The following is an 18,213-nucleotide window of genomic DNA, read 5'->3' as shown; positions in this document are numbered from 1 at the left end:
GACTGCATACACATACATCCCATATCTTTCTTAGAATTCCCTTGCTCCTCACTTATTTTGCATTCATTCACTTCCATCACTCTTCTCAGTCAACATTCTTGCATGTTGCAATCTTTTTTCTTGATATACCTAATAAACTTATCTATATATCTGTATCTCTGTTGCCTGTTCTCAACTGGAACTCCTTTAAAGGGGTGGCCATGACAACAGAGTCTCCATAACTAGTGAGTTCCAGTGCCGCTTTGTAACCTTTAGTGGCTCACCTTTGACAGGCCATTGGCCGAAGGCAACTCTGGCACAGTGTTTGAAGAGGCTCCTACCTAATGTTCCTACTGACTGCTTCTGCCTAATGTTCCATCCTAATGTTCCTTCTTGCTACTTCTACCTAAGTCTACTCTCTATTGCTTATACCATTTTGACAAAAGGCAGGGCAAGCACACAGTGCTCACTGCAGGAAAATCTGGAGTTATGAAGAATGAGCTGTGTGAGTTAAGTAATGTCACGTGTTATGTATGACAAGGGGAGATTATATGTCTATAGACAGAATGCTGGTAGTCCATACATGGGTGAAGGAGAAAGAAAAGACAGCAACCTGGGTCAGAGGATTGCAACTTGACAACCACTGAAATCTCCTTCACAAACCCTCCTGATACTCAGGCAGGTGATACTGTTAGAAAAGCTCCCTGTTTGTCAGCCACCTACCACCTTCTATCTACCTTCACAAACTTATTCAATGATAATTGCTACATATATCCTAAGCACCTTTTCTTTACAATAAAGGAACTGTAATAGCTTTTACCAAGTCCTCAGACACAACCCTCTGCATCCTTGCTAAATTACATTTATGCATTCACTCTATCACACTTTTTCTTCCTTACTCAGTATTTCAGTCCTTATTCTGTTGTTTCCAGGTGCCTTTCCCACCTTCAACCTCATCATTGCCCTTTTTATTTCCCTTTTTGCTATTTGCCCTTGCATGTGTGTCCTTTCCTTCCATCCTCCATACTCATACGTGTAGCAACTGCTGCCTCACCTTCTACCACATTTATCAGTTCTTCAAAATACTCTTTCCATATTTCTTTCACTTCCTTCTTTTGATTTAGCAATTCCCCTTCCTTATTTATCACATTTACATTTCCACTCATACATTCCACCCACATCTTTCCTCTTTCACCTCTTTCTAGTTTGATTTTTTATCAATTCTAAACTTCTTTCTTTCTTTCAAACTATTTGCCATTTCCCGCATTAGTGAGGTAGCATTAAGAACAGAGGACTGGGCCTTTGAGGGAATACCCTCACCTGGCCCAATTCTCTGTTCCTTCTTTTGGAAAATTAAAAAAAAACGAGAGGGGAGGATTTCCAGCCCCCCGCTCCCTCCCCTTTTAGTCGCCTTCTACGACACGCAGGGAATACGTGGGAAGTATTCTTTCTCCCCTATCCCCAATTTTCTTCCAAAATCTTCATTTACCGTTTCTTTTCCTTCCTATATCGGCTTTTTAGTATTCCACCTATGCATCTTATATTTTTTACCTCCTCCTTTGCTGAACTTCTGCTGATCCATACCTTTCGAGCAGTCCACCTTATGCCTCCTTTTTCTCCTCTTCCACAGAAGTTCTAAAATCATATGTCCAGCATGCATTTCCCCTTTTATTCTTGTATCTGAGAGCCTTGTATCCGACTACTAATTCTACAAACTTTAACAGTCTTTCTCAAAGCATTTTAAACATCTCATTCATGCAGGATTGCATCTATTGATAACTGCACTTTCATCAAAACTTTCTGTAGCCCTTCTTTCATACTCCTTGAATTCTTTCTGATTCATCTTCTTGCCATCATTTTTACCTCTCCATTCTTCCATAGTCATACCTCCACTTCTCCCTGATCCTTACCTCCATAAGAACTGCAAAATGGTCAGAATCTCCAAAAAAAATCCTCTTACAATTCTGTCATCCTCTGCAACTTTTCTCAACTCACTGCCACATAGTCAAACTCTTGTTCTTCTTTTACATCGTTTCTCATCCATGTACATCTATGGATCATCTTGTACTGAAAAAAGTTGTTTGCAAGGAATAAACACCACAAAATGGCTCCCTTTCTCATTTACTCCAGGCACTCTCCATATATCAGTTGCCCTGCCAACTTCTCACATCCCACCTTCACATTCATATCACCCATTATAACCACTTTCTCTACTTCTTGAATCCATTCATACAGTCATTTAAATTTCTTCAGAAATGTTTCATTTCATCCTTACCTTGCACATTCTTCGTACTTACAAGTGAATATGCACATACCCATGCATACTTCACAATTCCAATCTTTCCTTTCACCCACACTATTCTTGATCCATTCCATCCATCCTCTGTAATATCTTCCCATGCTCTGAGAGCTTGCACAATTTCACATCCTTGTTTCCTTCTCCAATAATTTTCATTCATTCCTGTCCATACCACTACTCCTTCCACACTCTCCCACAACTTGCTTTCATCATTTTTATTTTTTCACTCCTTACATCCAGACCAAGGATGTGGCTTTTGCCATTCTCCAGTACCTCCAAACTATAGATTTTAAATTTCTCCACAATCTCCCTCTTTTTATTCTCACCAGTCATCCCATTAACATTCAGAGCCATCATCTTCAGTTACTCATCCCTTTTATTCCCTAGCTTAACTGGTGGACTTCATTACACATCTTAGCCTTTAGTACCTCACCCTTGGCAGGTCACTGGCAGTAGGCTACTCCAGTGCAGCATATCCTCAGAGGCAGTGGTGGTCTCAGATTGTCCTAAAAACTAACATTTCAGTACACCTTAAGTGTTTGTTTTAAAAACTATTTCTCTGATGGAGTTGAACGGCACCACCCACTTCAGTTCACCCCCAAGGGTGTACTCAAGAGATCACCACAATAAGGCAGGGTGTGACTTGAATACTCAAGGAAACTAGAGTATCCCTCAAGGCCCTGAAATTCAACTTTTCTCATTCACAAAGCTCTCTACAACAGTCGCAGCACCTCATCACCTAATTGGTTACAATATTGTCATTGTACAAAGCTAGGGATTTTTAATATATATATGGCACATGGAGAGGTGCCTAAGGATTGGCAGAATGCCTGTATAGTGTATAAAGGCAAGGTAGACAAAAATAGATACTCGACTTACAGAAGTATAAATATGTTTAGTGTACTTGTTAAGTTGTATGGGGGAGTGATGATTGAAGGGGTGGTGGTAGGCACAGAGCTTCAGACTGGGGAGGAACAGGATGGCTTCAGGAGTAGTAGAGGTGTATGGACTGGTGTTTACTTTGAAGAATGTGTACAAGAAATGCTTAGAAAAACAGAGGGATTTGTGTGTGGTATTTATGGATCAGGAGAAAGTATATAATAGGGTTGATAGAGATACTTTGTAAAGGGTATCATATCCAAAGTAGGAAAGCTGCTTGATGCAGTGAAGAGATTTTATCAGAAGAGTGAGACATATGTGACTAGGAAGAGATGAGGATGAGTGGTTTCACATTATGGTCTGTGGTAGAGGAGTGTGCTGTCAGCATGTTTGTTTATGGATAGGGTGGTGAAGGAGGTAAAAGGAAGGGTCTTGCAGAAAGGAGCAAGTTTGCAGTTTGTTAGGGGTGTTGGGGCTTGACAGATGAGTAGTTATTGTTTGCCGATGACATGGCACTGGTGGCACATTTGAGTGAGAAACTGCGCAGAAAGTCTCACCCTGCCTTCTCATGGTGACCAATGGGTCTCTTTTAGGCTGTTTGTGATCGTGGAAGATATTAGTAACTCACAGTAAAAGTAGAAAGGCTTACAGATTATTCAAAGAGAAAACTTGCAAATAGTCAGTGATGAAGGAAGCACTGAGTTATCAATCCTGTTTTAGATAAGGTTCTTAACTTCAGGTAAAATTTTTGCAATCAAGTTTGTATTCATTAATACTTGTGAAATCAGACAAAACGTCTTAAGTAGCCAGTTAGGTTAAGATTATTAAAGCCTTTGATAATTTTGAATACCTGTGTTAGATCACTTAAACTTTTTTAAACTAAAGAGTTTCAAGTCATTTAGTAGGTTCTTAGTCTAGGAATCATCAAGGTAGTTAAGCATTGTACTCTCTCCATTCTGTATGTCTTTTTTCTTGAAGGGTGACCAAAACTAAACACTGTATTCAAGATGGGGACACACCAGTAAATTTAGAGTAAGGATAACTTCCCTTTACATAGATTTGAAAGTCATACATAAGAATTCAATAATCTTATTTGCCCCTTTTACTGCTTTTGTAGACTGCTTACTTGGCTGTAGGCCTTCAGAGATTGTTATACCCAAGTATTTTTCCTCATCATTTGTGGTTCAAAAGATGTATACTGTAACTTAGCTTTTCATTTTTGCTACCAGTATGTAAAACTTCAACCTTTCAAATTTAAAATTCATTTGCCACCTATAAGCCCAGTCCTTCAGTATGTCTATGTCAGTTTGAATATTTACTTCCCAGTTCAGAAGTCTATCTTCTGCAAATTTTTATATCTTATAATTCAGCCCATTCTCAATATCATTGATATATAGAGAAAGAGAGCCAGTCCCAAGACTGATCCATGTGGCACAACATTTACCACAATTAACCATTTTAAGGATTGATCATTAATCGAAGATTGATCATTAATCACAACTCTTTTGTTTACAGCCACTCGTCCAATTTCCTATCCGCTGAAGTACAATCCCATAAATATCATGTGACCTCTGCTAGTAACCTTTGATGCAGAACCTTATCAAATATTTTTTGTGTCTGAATAGATGACATCTTGTGCTTTACTTACTTCATACTTCTTTTAAAGTCAAGTAAATTTGTCAGACGTGAGCAATTTCATTGGAAGCCATGCTGAGAATTGTTCAAGTGGTGGTTCTCTAACTGGTTTACAATTTTGCTTCGTGATGTATTCCAAAATTTTTCCAACTTCAGACATTGAAATGGATGGTGGGTTATTGGTGTTCTTGGATTCTACCTGCTCAAGGTTACACTGAAATTGAATTCACCAAGGCTTTATCATTGAGAGCATATTCATGTCAAAGCACCTCTAACTCCCAAGGTGTCTACATTTCCCTGCCAGTGGAAGTAGTCCACCTTTAGGCAGTAGGAGCCTTGAGAAAGGTCATAGGTAACACCAGGACTCTTTCATGGAAATTGGTGCAAGGGTTATTATTAATAAAAGATGAAAAGCATTGGCGAACTCCCAATCTTTTAGAACTTTTCCCATAGCAGTGACTTGCTGAAAAAAACAGTTAGTGGCTTAACTATCTAAGTTTTGGCCTCTTTCATTGTCATAAGATAAAACTAAATAGGGCCTGCCATTTTATTTACTCTTATTCCGTTAATTGTTGATAGCGTCTTCAACTTTCATGTCAGTATGTTGCAGAACATTCTCCTCTCTTATAGTGTAACTGGATTTGGGACATAATTTGTGTCTTGAATCATAAATACAGATGCAAAGAAACAATTAAAATTTTTGCCATGGCTTCCTTGTCTTACACCAAGTCACTGTTCTGTGTAATTGATAGGAAAATTGACTGGGTCATGAATCTCTTGCTTCTAACATAACTACAAAACTTCTAAGAGTTTCTTTTACTCTTTTCAGCAATATATGTATCAAGCTGATGTTTTCTTTGTCATTTAAGCCTCATAGTTCTCTTTGCAAATTTACTTTATGTTGGCTGTTGTTCTCTTTGTCTTTTGAGTTACTTTCTTAAACGACAGGCTATTCTTTTTTTCATCGTTCCTCTACCTTCACTTAATTTTAGAAAAAGACTGTCTGCTACTTACTGGGGCTGTTGTTCCCTCTACTGCTTTGAAAGTTTTAGGGAAGCTTTTTCAGAATATGTCGTGTCACTTTGATTAACCTTATCATCCCAGATATGCCTGTCAAGAGCTTTACGAACATCATTAGAATTTGCAGTTTTAAAATCAGGTATTTTTCATGGCTGTCTTGATTACATACAGTGTTAAAAGTCACCTCTGAAGTAATTTGATGGTGATCACCTCTACGAGACTTCTCTGACCTCAAGATTATCAAAAAGATCCTCATTTGTCACTTGAACTAAATCTGATATATTTGCCATTAGGTTTCTCAGTTTGTACCTGAAACTATTGGAAAGAAATTCACCCCCCCCCCCCATTTAGATACTCATATGTTGAAATCTACTATAATAGAGTCATATCCATTGCAAATTTTTACTAACTGAGCATAAAGGCTTTTGTCTAATTCTAGTACAGTATCTGTGCCCCCTGCACTGTTAGCTAATCTTGGTGTTATTTTCTTACAAAGATTGTCATTAACTTTTACAAAAATGAAGTTGACATTATTAGTGGCTACAACATTTTTCATTGCATGACAAATATGAGCTTTAATATAAACAGGACACCAACCTCTACTTTATTTTGTCTATCAGTGTTAAGTGCTGTGTATCCTGGAATTGCATATTTTGACCTTTTTTTTTGTGCATAATAATAAGATATGCCTATAATAAAACTATAGTGATAGCTCTTTCTGTTATCAGCCAGTGGAGGAAGCCAAGTTCTTCACACAACTAAAGCTGGAAGAGTGGTACCATGAAGAAGCCAAGTTCACAGATGTGCTAAAGACTTACATCAGGAGACAGTTTAGGGAGGTAGGTCACTCCTTTCATACGTAAGAACAAAATGTTTTGGATTATAAAAGTTTATCAGTAAGGCCATCAAATTAGGGAGACTCTGTACCTACCCTCAAAACCTGATTTTGATTCTTTGTACCAGTAGAACTCTAATGAATGTAACCCCCGGATCAGCTCATCCTACATTTACAATGATGTTTTAGAAAGAGCATTCCTTCTGTCTGGACATGCTGTGTATTCCAAGGTATATCATGGTATATCATGAGGACAAGCAGTGAGTGGCTGGTAAAGCCCTTTTCATACTACCCTGGCAAGAGTGAGGAGTCATTTTTCACATTATTTGTTATGATTTATTCATCTCTTTCATACCTGTTTACCATTCAAGAAAAACTTCTCACATGGCCCCGTCCTCTGTTCCTTGTTTTGGATTTTAACATTATAGGATGGGAGGACTCCATCTTTCCTCCTCTTTTACTTTTTCTCAGTTGTCGTTAAATTCTGTCACAATTGTGCCACAGTTTCTCATTTTTACAAGAAAAAAATTAATTACTGTGTGTCCTGAAAGTAGTCTAAAACATTTATGTGAAAGTAATGGTTTTATCATTGGCTGAGCTACAACCAGAACACTTTACACAACTAAATGAGACCTCATGCTGCTTTCCATCTTTCCTGTTATGCCACTCTCAAACCCCAAAAGAATGACAGAAGGTAACAACCTCCACAGGGGAAGGTGGGCTTGGTAGTGAAGTGAGTGGAGATTAGGAATCCAGTAGGAAAAATTTGCTTCTTCATATCTAGCTTCCTCTCTGGCTGATCTATCTCTGTGGTTGTTGATGGATCAACCTCCCCCTTTTCTCCATCAACAGCAGTCTCCCTCAAAGTTCTGTCCTGTCCCCTCCACTTTTTCTCTTTTCTTTCAATGACTTCCTCTCATCCACAAATAACCCAATGCACTCATATACTGATGACTCAACACTGCATTCATCCACATCCTTCAATTCTGCTCCCTCTTCTCTCAGTCGATCTGCATCCTTTCTTGACACAGCTTCCACATGCAGATTTGGACAGGATATCTCAGTGGGTTGCAAAAAATCGTATTAGACTTAAAGCCTCCAAGACCCAATTTCTACCCATCTCTTTATCGAAAACTTCTCAATTCTCGTCTTTCCTTTTGACGGTTCTGTAATTCTACTTCTTGACTTGTTGACCATGCTGGGTATTACTGTAACATCTACTCTTTCTTGGAAACCCCACATTACAGGAATAGCTACGTCTGCCTCTAAGAAACTGGATGTGCTGTTTTGATGTCAAAACCTCTTCACTTCTGAACAGTTGCTTCGTTTATACAAGGGATTGATTCGTCCTTGTGAGGAGTACTGCTCTCACATTTGGGGTGGTTCTGGCTCTGTATGCTTACTTGACAGAGTTGAGTCGAAAGCAATCTGACTTATAAACTATCCCAGGCTAACTTCTACACGCTGCAATGTTGGTTCACTTTCCCTCTTCTATAGTTATTACTTTGATTTTTGTTCCCAAGAGCTGGCTGCTTGTGTGCCCACACCATTAGCTAGACCACGCAATATTTGGCAAGCTGCTGTGTCGCATGATTATTGTGTGGCCCCCGGGTATTCATGGGTAGGCCATTTTGATACCTACTTCTTTCGCTACACATCGAATCTTTGGAACTCTCTATCATCTATGACCTGGCACATTTAAAAAGACAGGTCTTTCACTTCCTTCAAAATTCATAATTTTCTTTTTCCGTCTCATAATTTTTTGTGTTTTATTTAAGGACCAGCCTTGATGTGGACTTTCGTTAATTTTCTTGTAGTCATATTAGAATATTGAATAGGGGAGTAGGATTTATGTACTTAGAAATTTATCTAGAGTTACCAGCAGAAGAAATTGTGTAAAAGAAATCTCTAACTGAGGTAACACTAGTGCTTTTTTTTTTACCCAAATCACAGACAAAAGTCCACATCAAGGCCATGCCATCACTGAAACGAAAAGAGGTTAACTAAAGGCGAAAAAAAGAGATGAGAAGTATTTACAAATTTTGGTTGAAGTGAAAACTTGTTTTTTAAAAATACCAAGCCTTAAGTTATTAGGAAACACTTTAGAAGATAGAGTTGCAATCAGATACACAGTAATCATGTGATGCAGTAGCTTGCTGAGTATTGTATGGTCTAGCTAGTGATAAGGACACACAAGCAGCTAACCCCTGGGGGAAGAGAAAAGATGATAGAGTGGGTGCTTTGATATGTGATTTAGGTTGTGCCCAAGGAGTGGGTGGATGCCTGACTGGAATAACTTAAGTACTTCTTTTCTGACTTACCTTGGGTAAATTAATGTCTCTTATGTGGTGATGCTTCTGTCTCTGCCAAATGCATAATGGAAGTTCAGAGATTATTGTTATGGAAACTGAAGCATTTATACCCTCTTCCTCCAAGATGACCTCTTCTCACAGTCCATGGTTCAATCATTCCTGGGCTGAGACTATTCAGGCAGGGGATTAGGCATATCAGACTTGGAAAAACTCTCCTTCCTCTGACTCCTATTCAGTTTTTATCACTGCCCATAATCATTGCAAGTACGTTATCCACAAGGCTAAGTTTACCTTTATTCAAAGGAAGTGTGATAACATCTTGTCATCCACTGATAGGTCTTCCTGGTCTTGAGCTACGGGCATCTCCAACAACTTCCATCGCTTCACCTTTCCTTCACTTTTCCGTTCTGATGATGCTATAGCTGACTGTCCCATTTCTCCTTTGACTCCACTTTGAATGACTGTAACATTCTTTCACCTCCTGATGCTCCTCTTACTCCCTATTCCCCTCCCTGTAACCTCTTTGGATTATCCCCCAAAAATTCTTTCTCCGAACACAAGCAAATGATCCTGATGGCATCCATTCCCAGGTACTGAAAGAGTTTGCCTTTGAACTTGCACTTGTGCTTGTTCTTTTGTTCCATTTCTGTTTAAAATCCTAAACTTTTCCTTCTTCTTGGAAGCATGCATTGGTACATCCCATCCCTAAGAAGAATGACCGTTCTTTGACATCTACCAGTTCCAAAGTCTTTGAATCCCTCCTCATCCCCCATATCCTGAGACACCTTGAATCTCACAGTCTTCTCTCTGATCTCCAGTATGGTTATTGTAAGGCAAGATCCAGTGGTGATATTCTTTCCTATCTCACTAATGTTTGGTCGTCACCCCTGAAAGATTTTGGGGAGTCTTGTGCAATTGCCCTTGACATATCCAAAACCAAAGCTTTTGATAAGGTTTGGCATTGGGGTCTTATTTGTAAGCTCCCTTCTTTTGGCTTCCCTCCCTCACTTTGCCCCTTCATACCTACCTTTTTTTGAAAAGGTTTGGCATTGGAGTCTTATTTTTAAGCTCCCCTCTTTTGGCTTCCCACCCTCACTTTGCCCCTTCATATCTACCTTCTTCTCTGGCAGATCTATCGCTGTGGTGGTTGATCAATCAGCCTCCCCCTTTTCCCTATCAACACCAGTATCCCTCAAGGTTTTGTCTTGTCCCCTACACTTTTTCTCCTTTTTATCAAATGATTTCCTCTCTTCCACAAATAACCTGATGTGCTCATACACTGATGACTCAACATCCACATCCTTCAGTTATGCTTCTTCTCACACTCGATCAGCATCTTGTGTTGACACAGCTTCCTCAATAAACTCTAATTTGGATGGGATATCTCGTTGGGTTAGACATAATCTTGTTAAGTTTAATGCCTCCGAGAGCCAGTTTCTACCTATCTCTCTGTCAAAAACTCCTCACAACTCCATCTCTTCTTTGATGGTTCTGTAATTTCAACTCTTGACTGAGTGAACATGTTCAGATTTACTGTAACATTCATCCTTTCTGGGAAACATCACATTACAGAAATAGCCAAGTCTACCTCTAATAGAGTGGGAGTCTTGTTTAGATGCAGAAATTTCTTTTCTTCTGAACAGTTGCTCCATTTATACAATGGATTGATTCGTCATTGTATGGAGTACTGCTCTAACATCTGGGGTGTTTCTAGCTTTGCATCCTTACTTGACAAAGTTGAGTTGAAAGTGGTGCGACTTATAACGTCTCCCAGGCTAACTTTAAAACTTAACCCTCTTGTTCTACACCGCAATATTGGTTCACCTTCTTCCCTCTATAAGTACTCCTTTGGTATTTACTCCCATGTTCTGGCTGTTTTTTTACCCTCATCACTAGCTAGACCACACAACACTTGACAAGCTGCTACATCAAATGATTACTGTGTGGCAGTTGGCAACTCAGGGGTGGGCCATTTTGATAACTTTCTTTCCCTACACCTGGAAGCTTTGGAACTCTCTACCCTCTCATTTCTTTTTCAATAAGGATGATCTTGCACATTTTGAAAGACGGGTTTTTCACTTCCTCCACAGTTTATAAGTACTTTCCCATGTCTCTTCTTTTTCCCTCTCATAATTCCCTCTATGATTCAATCAAGGCCCAGCCTTGATGTGGGTAATGATTCTGTTAAGATTATTAAGAAAAATGTATGCAAGAGTGTTGGTTGATAGAGTAATGGAGTTGATTGAATTTAGAGTAAATGATAAGCAAGGGAGTTTTGAGAAAGGTGGGGGATGTGTGCACCAAATTTTTGTGGTGATAATAGCTGGAAAAGATCTGGCAAAAACAAAGTGGATAAGTACAGCTTTTATGGATCTGTAGAAAGCCTATGAAAGAATCAAGTAGAACGCTTAATGGGATGAGTTAGGATATATGGGTCAAGGTTACAACTGTTGGATTGTGTGAAAGCATTCGGTATAGGAGCAAATGCATGTGCAACTGTAGACAAAGAATTGAGAAAAAGTTTCGGTATACTTATGGGTGTGAGTCAGCTGTGTGACATCACCATGGCTTTTTGACATATATATAGAGGAATTATAAGAGAGATGAAATAAAAAATCGGAAAAGGGAGTGCAGAGATGGAGTGAAGTGGTGAAGTATGGTGGCTAGTGACATGCCTGTATGTGAATGATACTGTGTTGTTTGGAGAGAGTGAAGTTGCAGACGGTTGTGTGTTTTATGATGTTTTTGAATGTGGGTGATTGAAGATAAATGCAAGTAAAATTAAAGTAATGGTGTTTGAAAGGAAACCATGAAAGTATGGATTTTGCAAAGCCCCATACAGTGAGAGAAGAATGGGTATTGAACTGTGGTATAGATATGGGGAAAGACTAGAAGGGGTAACAGAATTTGAGTATTCAGGAGCAGTCGTAGGTAAATTTGGTGATATGGAAGGAGTGATAAGGGAGAGAAAGCATTACAGGACAGAAGAGTCACTGGCTGCTGGGTCCCTTAATAGAATAAGTATGGAAGTGAAGAAATGATTAGACAGCTTAGTTCTCCCAAAACATAGACATGGAATGAGTCACAGAGGTCAAGAACTCAAGCTGTGTAAATGAGCTATTTCAGAGGAGCATGTGGTGTGGCTAGATGGAATGAAGAAAAAAATGAGGTGTATGAGAGATTTGGTATGTCAGGAATGCAAAGGAAATGAATTGAGTGGTGGAGTGGATGAAATGTAATACTTTGAGTTGGGCATTTGGAGGGAATGCAAGACTGGGAGTTTACAAGGAAAGTCTGTGATAGTATGATTAGAAAGGGTTTGTGGGAGAGGAAGACCACCTATTACATGAGAAAATACAGTGAAGTACTGGAGGGAGACAAATAGTGGAAGAATGCATGAAATATGTGAGGGAGGCAGGCAAGGATGGAGATAAATGGAGACTCTTTCACCAAGGACACCCCTCTTGATGGGAGTTCCAGAGAGGAACAGGCATCAGAGATACAGATAGATAAGAGTGTAAGGAAACTATAACATTGATCAAGTAAAGTGCATGCTACACATTACATCACATAACAAGGGATGTATCATGCAGTTGCAGGTAGGAGGCTTTTGATAGCAGTTGCCCAGGGTGGTATCACCATCCTGACTGAGGAGCCTTAAAGTGGTGCCTGAAACCATCTTGCACCTTCCATATTAGGATTGTTGGTCTTACCTTCCGTCTCATCAAAACAATACTCCCAGGCTAGTTATGCTGTCTTCTTAAAAGTACCATGCACCTACTCAAGCCCCCGGTTATTTTCTGTACATAAGTGCTCTTTGTCCCTGGGGAGTAGGGGAGAAAGAATACTTCCCACATATTCTCTGCATGTCATAGAAGGCTACTAAAAGGTGGGGGGGCTGGAAATTCTCCTCTTCAGTTTTTACTTTTCCAAAAGAAGGACCAGAGAAGGGGGCCAAGTGAGGGTTTTCCCTCTTAAGGCTGAGTCCTCTGTTCATTATGTTACCTCGCTAACACAGGAAATGGCAAATATATATGAAAAGAAAAGCACTCTTGCCATCTCTTGTCAGCACAATCATTTTTGAATGTGTTCATGGTAGAGTCCAACAAATCTCTGGCCCCTCGTCCCCAGCATCAATGGTTGCTTAGAATCTCCAGGTTCTCACCTGACTCTATTGCCAAAGAGAGTCAGGGCTCAGACAGTTGTAGTACCAGCTTCTCCCATTACCTTTCCTCTCTCTAATAGACCTACCACTCTTTACTCGCTATACTAGTGTTCATGGTCTCTCCAGTAACCTCTCTTCTGTTGAGCACAATTTGTCTAGTACTTCTCTAGTATCTTGTGTCTCTAAGACCCAGTGATGTTCTTACTAGCCCCTTTTTCATATCCAACTGTAATCTCCAGTAACAATTCTGGTTTAAAGTTGGTTTGACTGCTTATTCCAACATTAACACACCTGTTGCCTACTCGAGGATCTTAATTCCCCAAACTCTGATGCTACCCTGTCTTCCAACTACCGCATTCCCTAATTACATTTTTTTTTTTTTTTTTCATTTTTCTTTGAAAATCTAAACTTCTGCCTTAAGACTGTAGCATCCTCTCACCTGTAAGCCAAGATCCTCTAACTAGATTTCAATGCTCACCATATAGAATGGTTGAATTCTTCCTGTACAGATAGTGGTGGGGTTGAAACCCAGATGTTCTCCATTGTCAATGATTCAGAGCACATTATTTCTCACCCCACCGGTATTACTGAGGACTGTGACCACTCTGTTGATATTCTGGATCTGTTTTTTCCTTTAATCCTTCATGCTGTAACAACACAGTCTCCCCCACAATTGGTTCATCCAACCACACTCTAAATGCATCTGATTTAACAGTACCTCCCCCTCCAGCAGCCCCATTAAAACTTGAATATTGGCACCTCCACAGAGCTGACTGGAATGACACAAAAATTCTTTTCTGGCTTTCTTTGGGTAAATTCCAGTCTTATATGATGATGCTTCTGTCTCCACCAACTCATAGCAGTGGTTATTGTTGTGGGAATGGAAAAATTTATCCCTTTTTCCTCCAAGATGACCCCTTTTACCATTCCATGTTACATCATCTCTTGTTCTGCCTTTTAGGCAAGGTACAGGCATATCGGGCTTGGGAAACTCGTTCCTGTGACTCCCATTCAGCATTTATCACTCCCAACAATCATTGCAAGTACATTATCCACACAGCAAAGCATTTCGTTATTCAAAAAAGTGGGATAACCTCCACTCATTATCCACTGATAGGTCTCTCTGCTCTTTAGCTTAGGGCTTTGCCAACAACTTTTGCCACTCTACCTTTCCTTCACTTTTCCAAGCTGATGATACTGTAGCTGTCTCTCTCGTAGACTGAGGAACTTTCTTTGGTTACTGTTCCTCCTGTAACTTTACCGTGGATGACTCTAACATTCCTTCACACTTAATTACTGATCCTATGCCCCTTCCTGTAATCTGCTCTCTGACTGTCCAAAAAGTGCTTCTCTCTCTCTCTGGACACAAGCAAAGCATGTGGGCCTGATGGCAATACCCCCCACTTTGTACTGAGTGTGCCTCTGAACTTGCACCTGTGCTTGCTCATTTGTTTAAAAACCAGGCCTTTCCATTCTTCTTGGGAGTATGTATTGGTATATCCTGTCCCTAAGAAGGGTGACTGTTTTAACCCCTCTAACAATTGTCCTGTTGCTTTGACATCTACCATTTCCAAACTCTGAATCCTTCCTCAACTCCCATACCCACAGACGTCTTAGATCTCACAGTCTTCCCTCTGATCACCAGTATGGCTTCCATGAGTTCCACTGATGATATTCTTTCCTATCTTATTAATGTCTGGATATCCTCTCTGAAAGATTTTAGGGAATCCCATGCAGTTTCTCCTGATATATACAAACTTTTGATGTGTGGCATTTATGTCTCATCTTTAAGCTCCCCCCTTTTTGCTTTCCTCCCTCACTTCCCTCATGTCTGTCTTCCTCTTTTGCCAGCCTGTCTCTGTGGTTGTTGATGGATCAGCCTCTCCTTTCTTTGTCAACAGCAGTGTCCCTCAAGTTTCTGTCCTGCCTCCTAAACTTTTTCCTCATTTTGTAAGCAATTTTCTTTCTCCATGAATAATCAAATGAGCTCATATGCTGACAACTCAACACTGCATTCCTAAACATCCTCAATTGTGCTCCTTCTTCTCTCACGTGATGTGCATCCTGCTGCAACACAGCTTCTTCCCTAAACTATGATTTGGACAGGATATCTCAGTGGGATAGATGAAAATTTGGTTAAATTTAATGCCTCCAAGATCCAGTTTCTGCTCATGTCTCTGTCGAAAGTTCTTCGCAACTTTCTTCTTTTCCCTGAGAGTTCTGTAATTCCATCTTTTGACTCGATGAACATACTTAGTATTACTATGACGTCCATTCTATCTTGGAAACCTCGACCAAAACACCCTATACCTGCCACTCTATCATCTAACACATTCAACAAACCTTCAAAGTACTCACTTCATCTCCTCCTCACATCACCACTACTTGTTTTTACCTCCCCATTAGCCCCCTTCACTGATGTTCCCATTTGTTCTCTTGTCTTACACACTTTATTTACCTCCTTTCAAAACATCTTTCTGTCCTTTCTCTTGACCCCCCTGCCTCTTTCTTTTATACATCTTCCAGTCATTTGCACTATATCCTTGCAAAAATCGTCCAAATGCCTCTCTCTTCTCTTTCAATGGTAATCTTACTTCTTCATCCTACCACTCACTACCCTTTCTAATCTGCCCATCTCATGTGCTTGTCATGCCACAAACATCTTTTGTGCAAGCCATCACTGCTTCCCAAAATACACTTCACTCCTCCCCCACTCACCTTACGTCCATTGCTCTCGCCTTTTTCCATTCTCCACTCAGTCTCTCCTGGTACTTCTTCACACAAGTCTCCTTCCCAAGCTCACTTACTCTTACCACTCTCTTCACCCCAACATTCTCTCTTCTTTTCTGAAAACCTCTACAAATCTTCACCTTTGCCTCCACAAGATAATGATCTGACATCCCTCCAGTTGCAACTCTCACTATATTACCGTCCGATAGTCTCTCTTTCACGTGCCTATCAATTAACACGTAATCCAATAACGATCTCTGGCCATCTTTCCTACTTACATATGTATACTTATGTATATCTTTTTTTAAACCAGGTATTCCCAATCACCAGTTCTTTTTCAGCGCATAAATCTACAAACTCTTCACCATTTCCATTTACAACACTGAACATCATGTGTACACCAGTTGTTCCCTCAACTGCCACATTACTCACCTTTGCATTCAAATCACCCATCACTATAACCCAGTCTCGTGCATCAAAGCTGCTAACAAGCTCACTCAGCTGCTCCCAGATCACTTGCCTCTCATGATCTTTTATCTCATGCCCAGGTGCATAGGCACCAATAATCACCCATCTCTCTCCATCCATGTATATGTATATAAACGCCCATACACGCACATATACATACATATACATAACAAATACACATATGCATACATATACACACATACACATATATACACTTGCACATATTTATACTTGCTTGCCTTCATCCATTCCTGGCGCTTCCCTGCCCCACAGGCAGCAGTTACCCCCTGCTTCAATGAGGTAGCACCAGGAAAACAGACAAAAATGGCCATATTCATTCACACTCAGTCTTTAGCTGTCGTGTGTAATGCACTGAAACCATATCTCCCTATCTCACATCCAGTAAGGTGAGGGACAAGTTAATTGGGATGGAAGATTAATTGGAGAAAAATTGGAGAAAGTTAAGTGTTTTAGATATCTGGGAATGGACTTAGCAGCGAATGGAACCATGGAAGCAAAAGTGAGTCACAGGGTGGGGGAGGGGGCGAAGGTTCTGGGAGCAATGAAGAATGTGTGGAAGGAGAGAACATTATCTCGGTGAGTAAAAATGGGTATGTTTGAAGGAATATTAGTTCAACAAGTTTATATGGTTGCAATTCATGGGCTTTACATAGGGTAGTACGGAGGAGGGTGGATGTGTTGGAAATGAAATGTTTGAGGACAATATGTGGTATGAGGTGGTTTGATCGTCAAGTAATGAAAGGGTGACAGAGATGTGTGGAAATAAAAAAAGTGTGGTTAAGAGAGCAGAAGAGGATGTATTGAGGTGGTTTGGACATGTGGAGAGAATGAGTAAGGAAAGATTGACAAAGAGGATATATGTATCAGGTGGGGGGAACAAGGAGAAGCAGGAGACCATATTAGAGGTGGGGGGAACAAGGAGAAGCAGGAGACCTTATTGGAGGTGGAAGGATGAAGTGAAAAAGATTTTGAGCGATCAGGGCCCTGAACGTACAGGAGGGTGAGAGGTATGCAAGGGATAGAGTGAATTGGAACAATGTGGTAGACCAGGGTCAACATGCTGTCAGTGGATTGAACCAGGGCATGTGAAATGTCTGGGAGCTGTGGTTTCAGTTCATTACACATAACAGCTAGAAACTGAGTGTGAATGAATGTGGCCTTTTTTTTCTGTTTTCCTGGCGCTACCTTGCTGAAGCAGGGGGTAGCAATGCTGTTTCCATTGAGGTGGGTTAGCACCAGGAATTAATGAAGGCAAGCAAGTATGAATATGTACATACGTATATATGTATATGTCTGTGCATGTATATGTATGTATATGGTGATATGTATATGTATATGTGTGGGTATGGGCATTTATGTATTTTTTTATTATTATTATTATTTTGCTTTGTCGCTGTCTCCCGCGTTAGCAAGGTAACGCAAGGAAACAGATGAAAGAATGGCCCAATCCACCCACATACACATGTATATACATACACGTCCACACACGCAAATATACATACCTATACATCTCAACGTATACATATATAGACACACACAGACATATACATATATACACATGTACATAATTCATACTGTCTGCCTTTATTCATTCCCATTGCCACCTCGCCACTCACGAAATAAAAACCCCCTCCCCCTCATGTGTGCCAGGTAGCACTAGGAAAGGACAACAAAGGCCACATTCGTTCACACTCAGTCTCTAGCTGTCATGTAATAATGCACCGAAACCACAGCTCCCTTTCCACATCCAGGCCCCACAGAACTTTCCATGGTTTACCCCAGACGCTTCACATGCCCTGGTTCAATCCATTGACAGCACGTCGACCCCTGTATACCACATCGTTCTAATTCACTCTATTCCTTGCATGCC

At 40.2% G+C, this 18,213-nt stretch overlaps 1 protein-coding gene across 2 annotated transcripts in view; it reads left to right on the top strand.

The window, feature by feature from the left end:
• The window catches only part of dgt3 (dim gamma-tubulin 3), a 111,888-nt gene that overhangs the window by 31,833 nt on the left and 61,842 nt on the right, over nucleotides 1–18,213 (top strand). For both annotated transcript variants that reach the window (XM_071665117.1, XM_071665116.1), the window contains exon 5: nucleotides 6,541–6,651. In XM_071665117.1, coding sequence (XP_071521218.1) covers nucleotides 6,541–6,651 — 111 coding nt within the window. The remainder of the gene's footprint in view (nucleotides 1–6,540; nucleotides 6,652–18,213) is intronic.

Source organism: Panulirus ornatus, chromosome 9 (assembly GCF_036320965.1).
Source record: "Panulirus ornatus isolate Po-2019 chromosome 9, ASM3632096v1, whole genome shotgun sequence".
Classification (NCBI taxonomy): Eukaryota; Metazoa; Arthropoda; class Malacostraca; order Decapoda; family Palinuridae; genus Panulirus; species Panulirus ornatus.
This window is presented reverse-complemented; position numbering and strand designations above follow the sequence as displayed.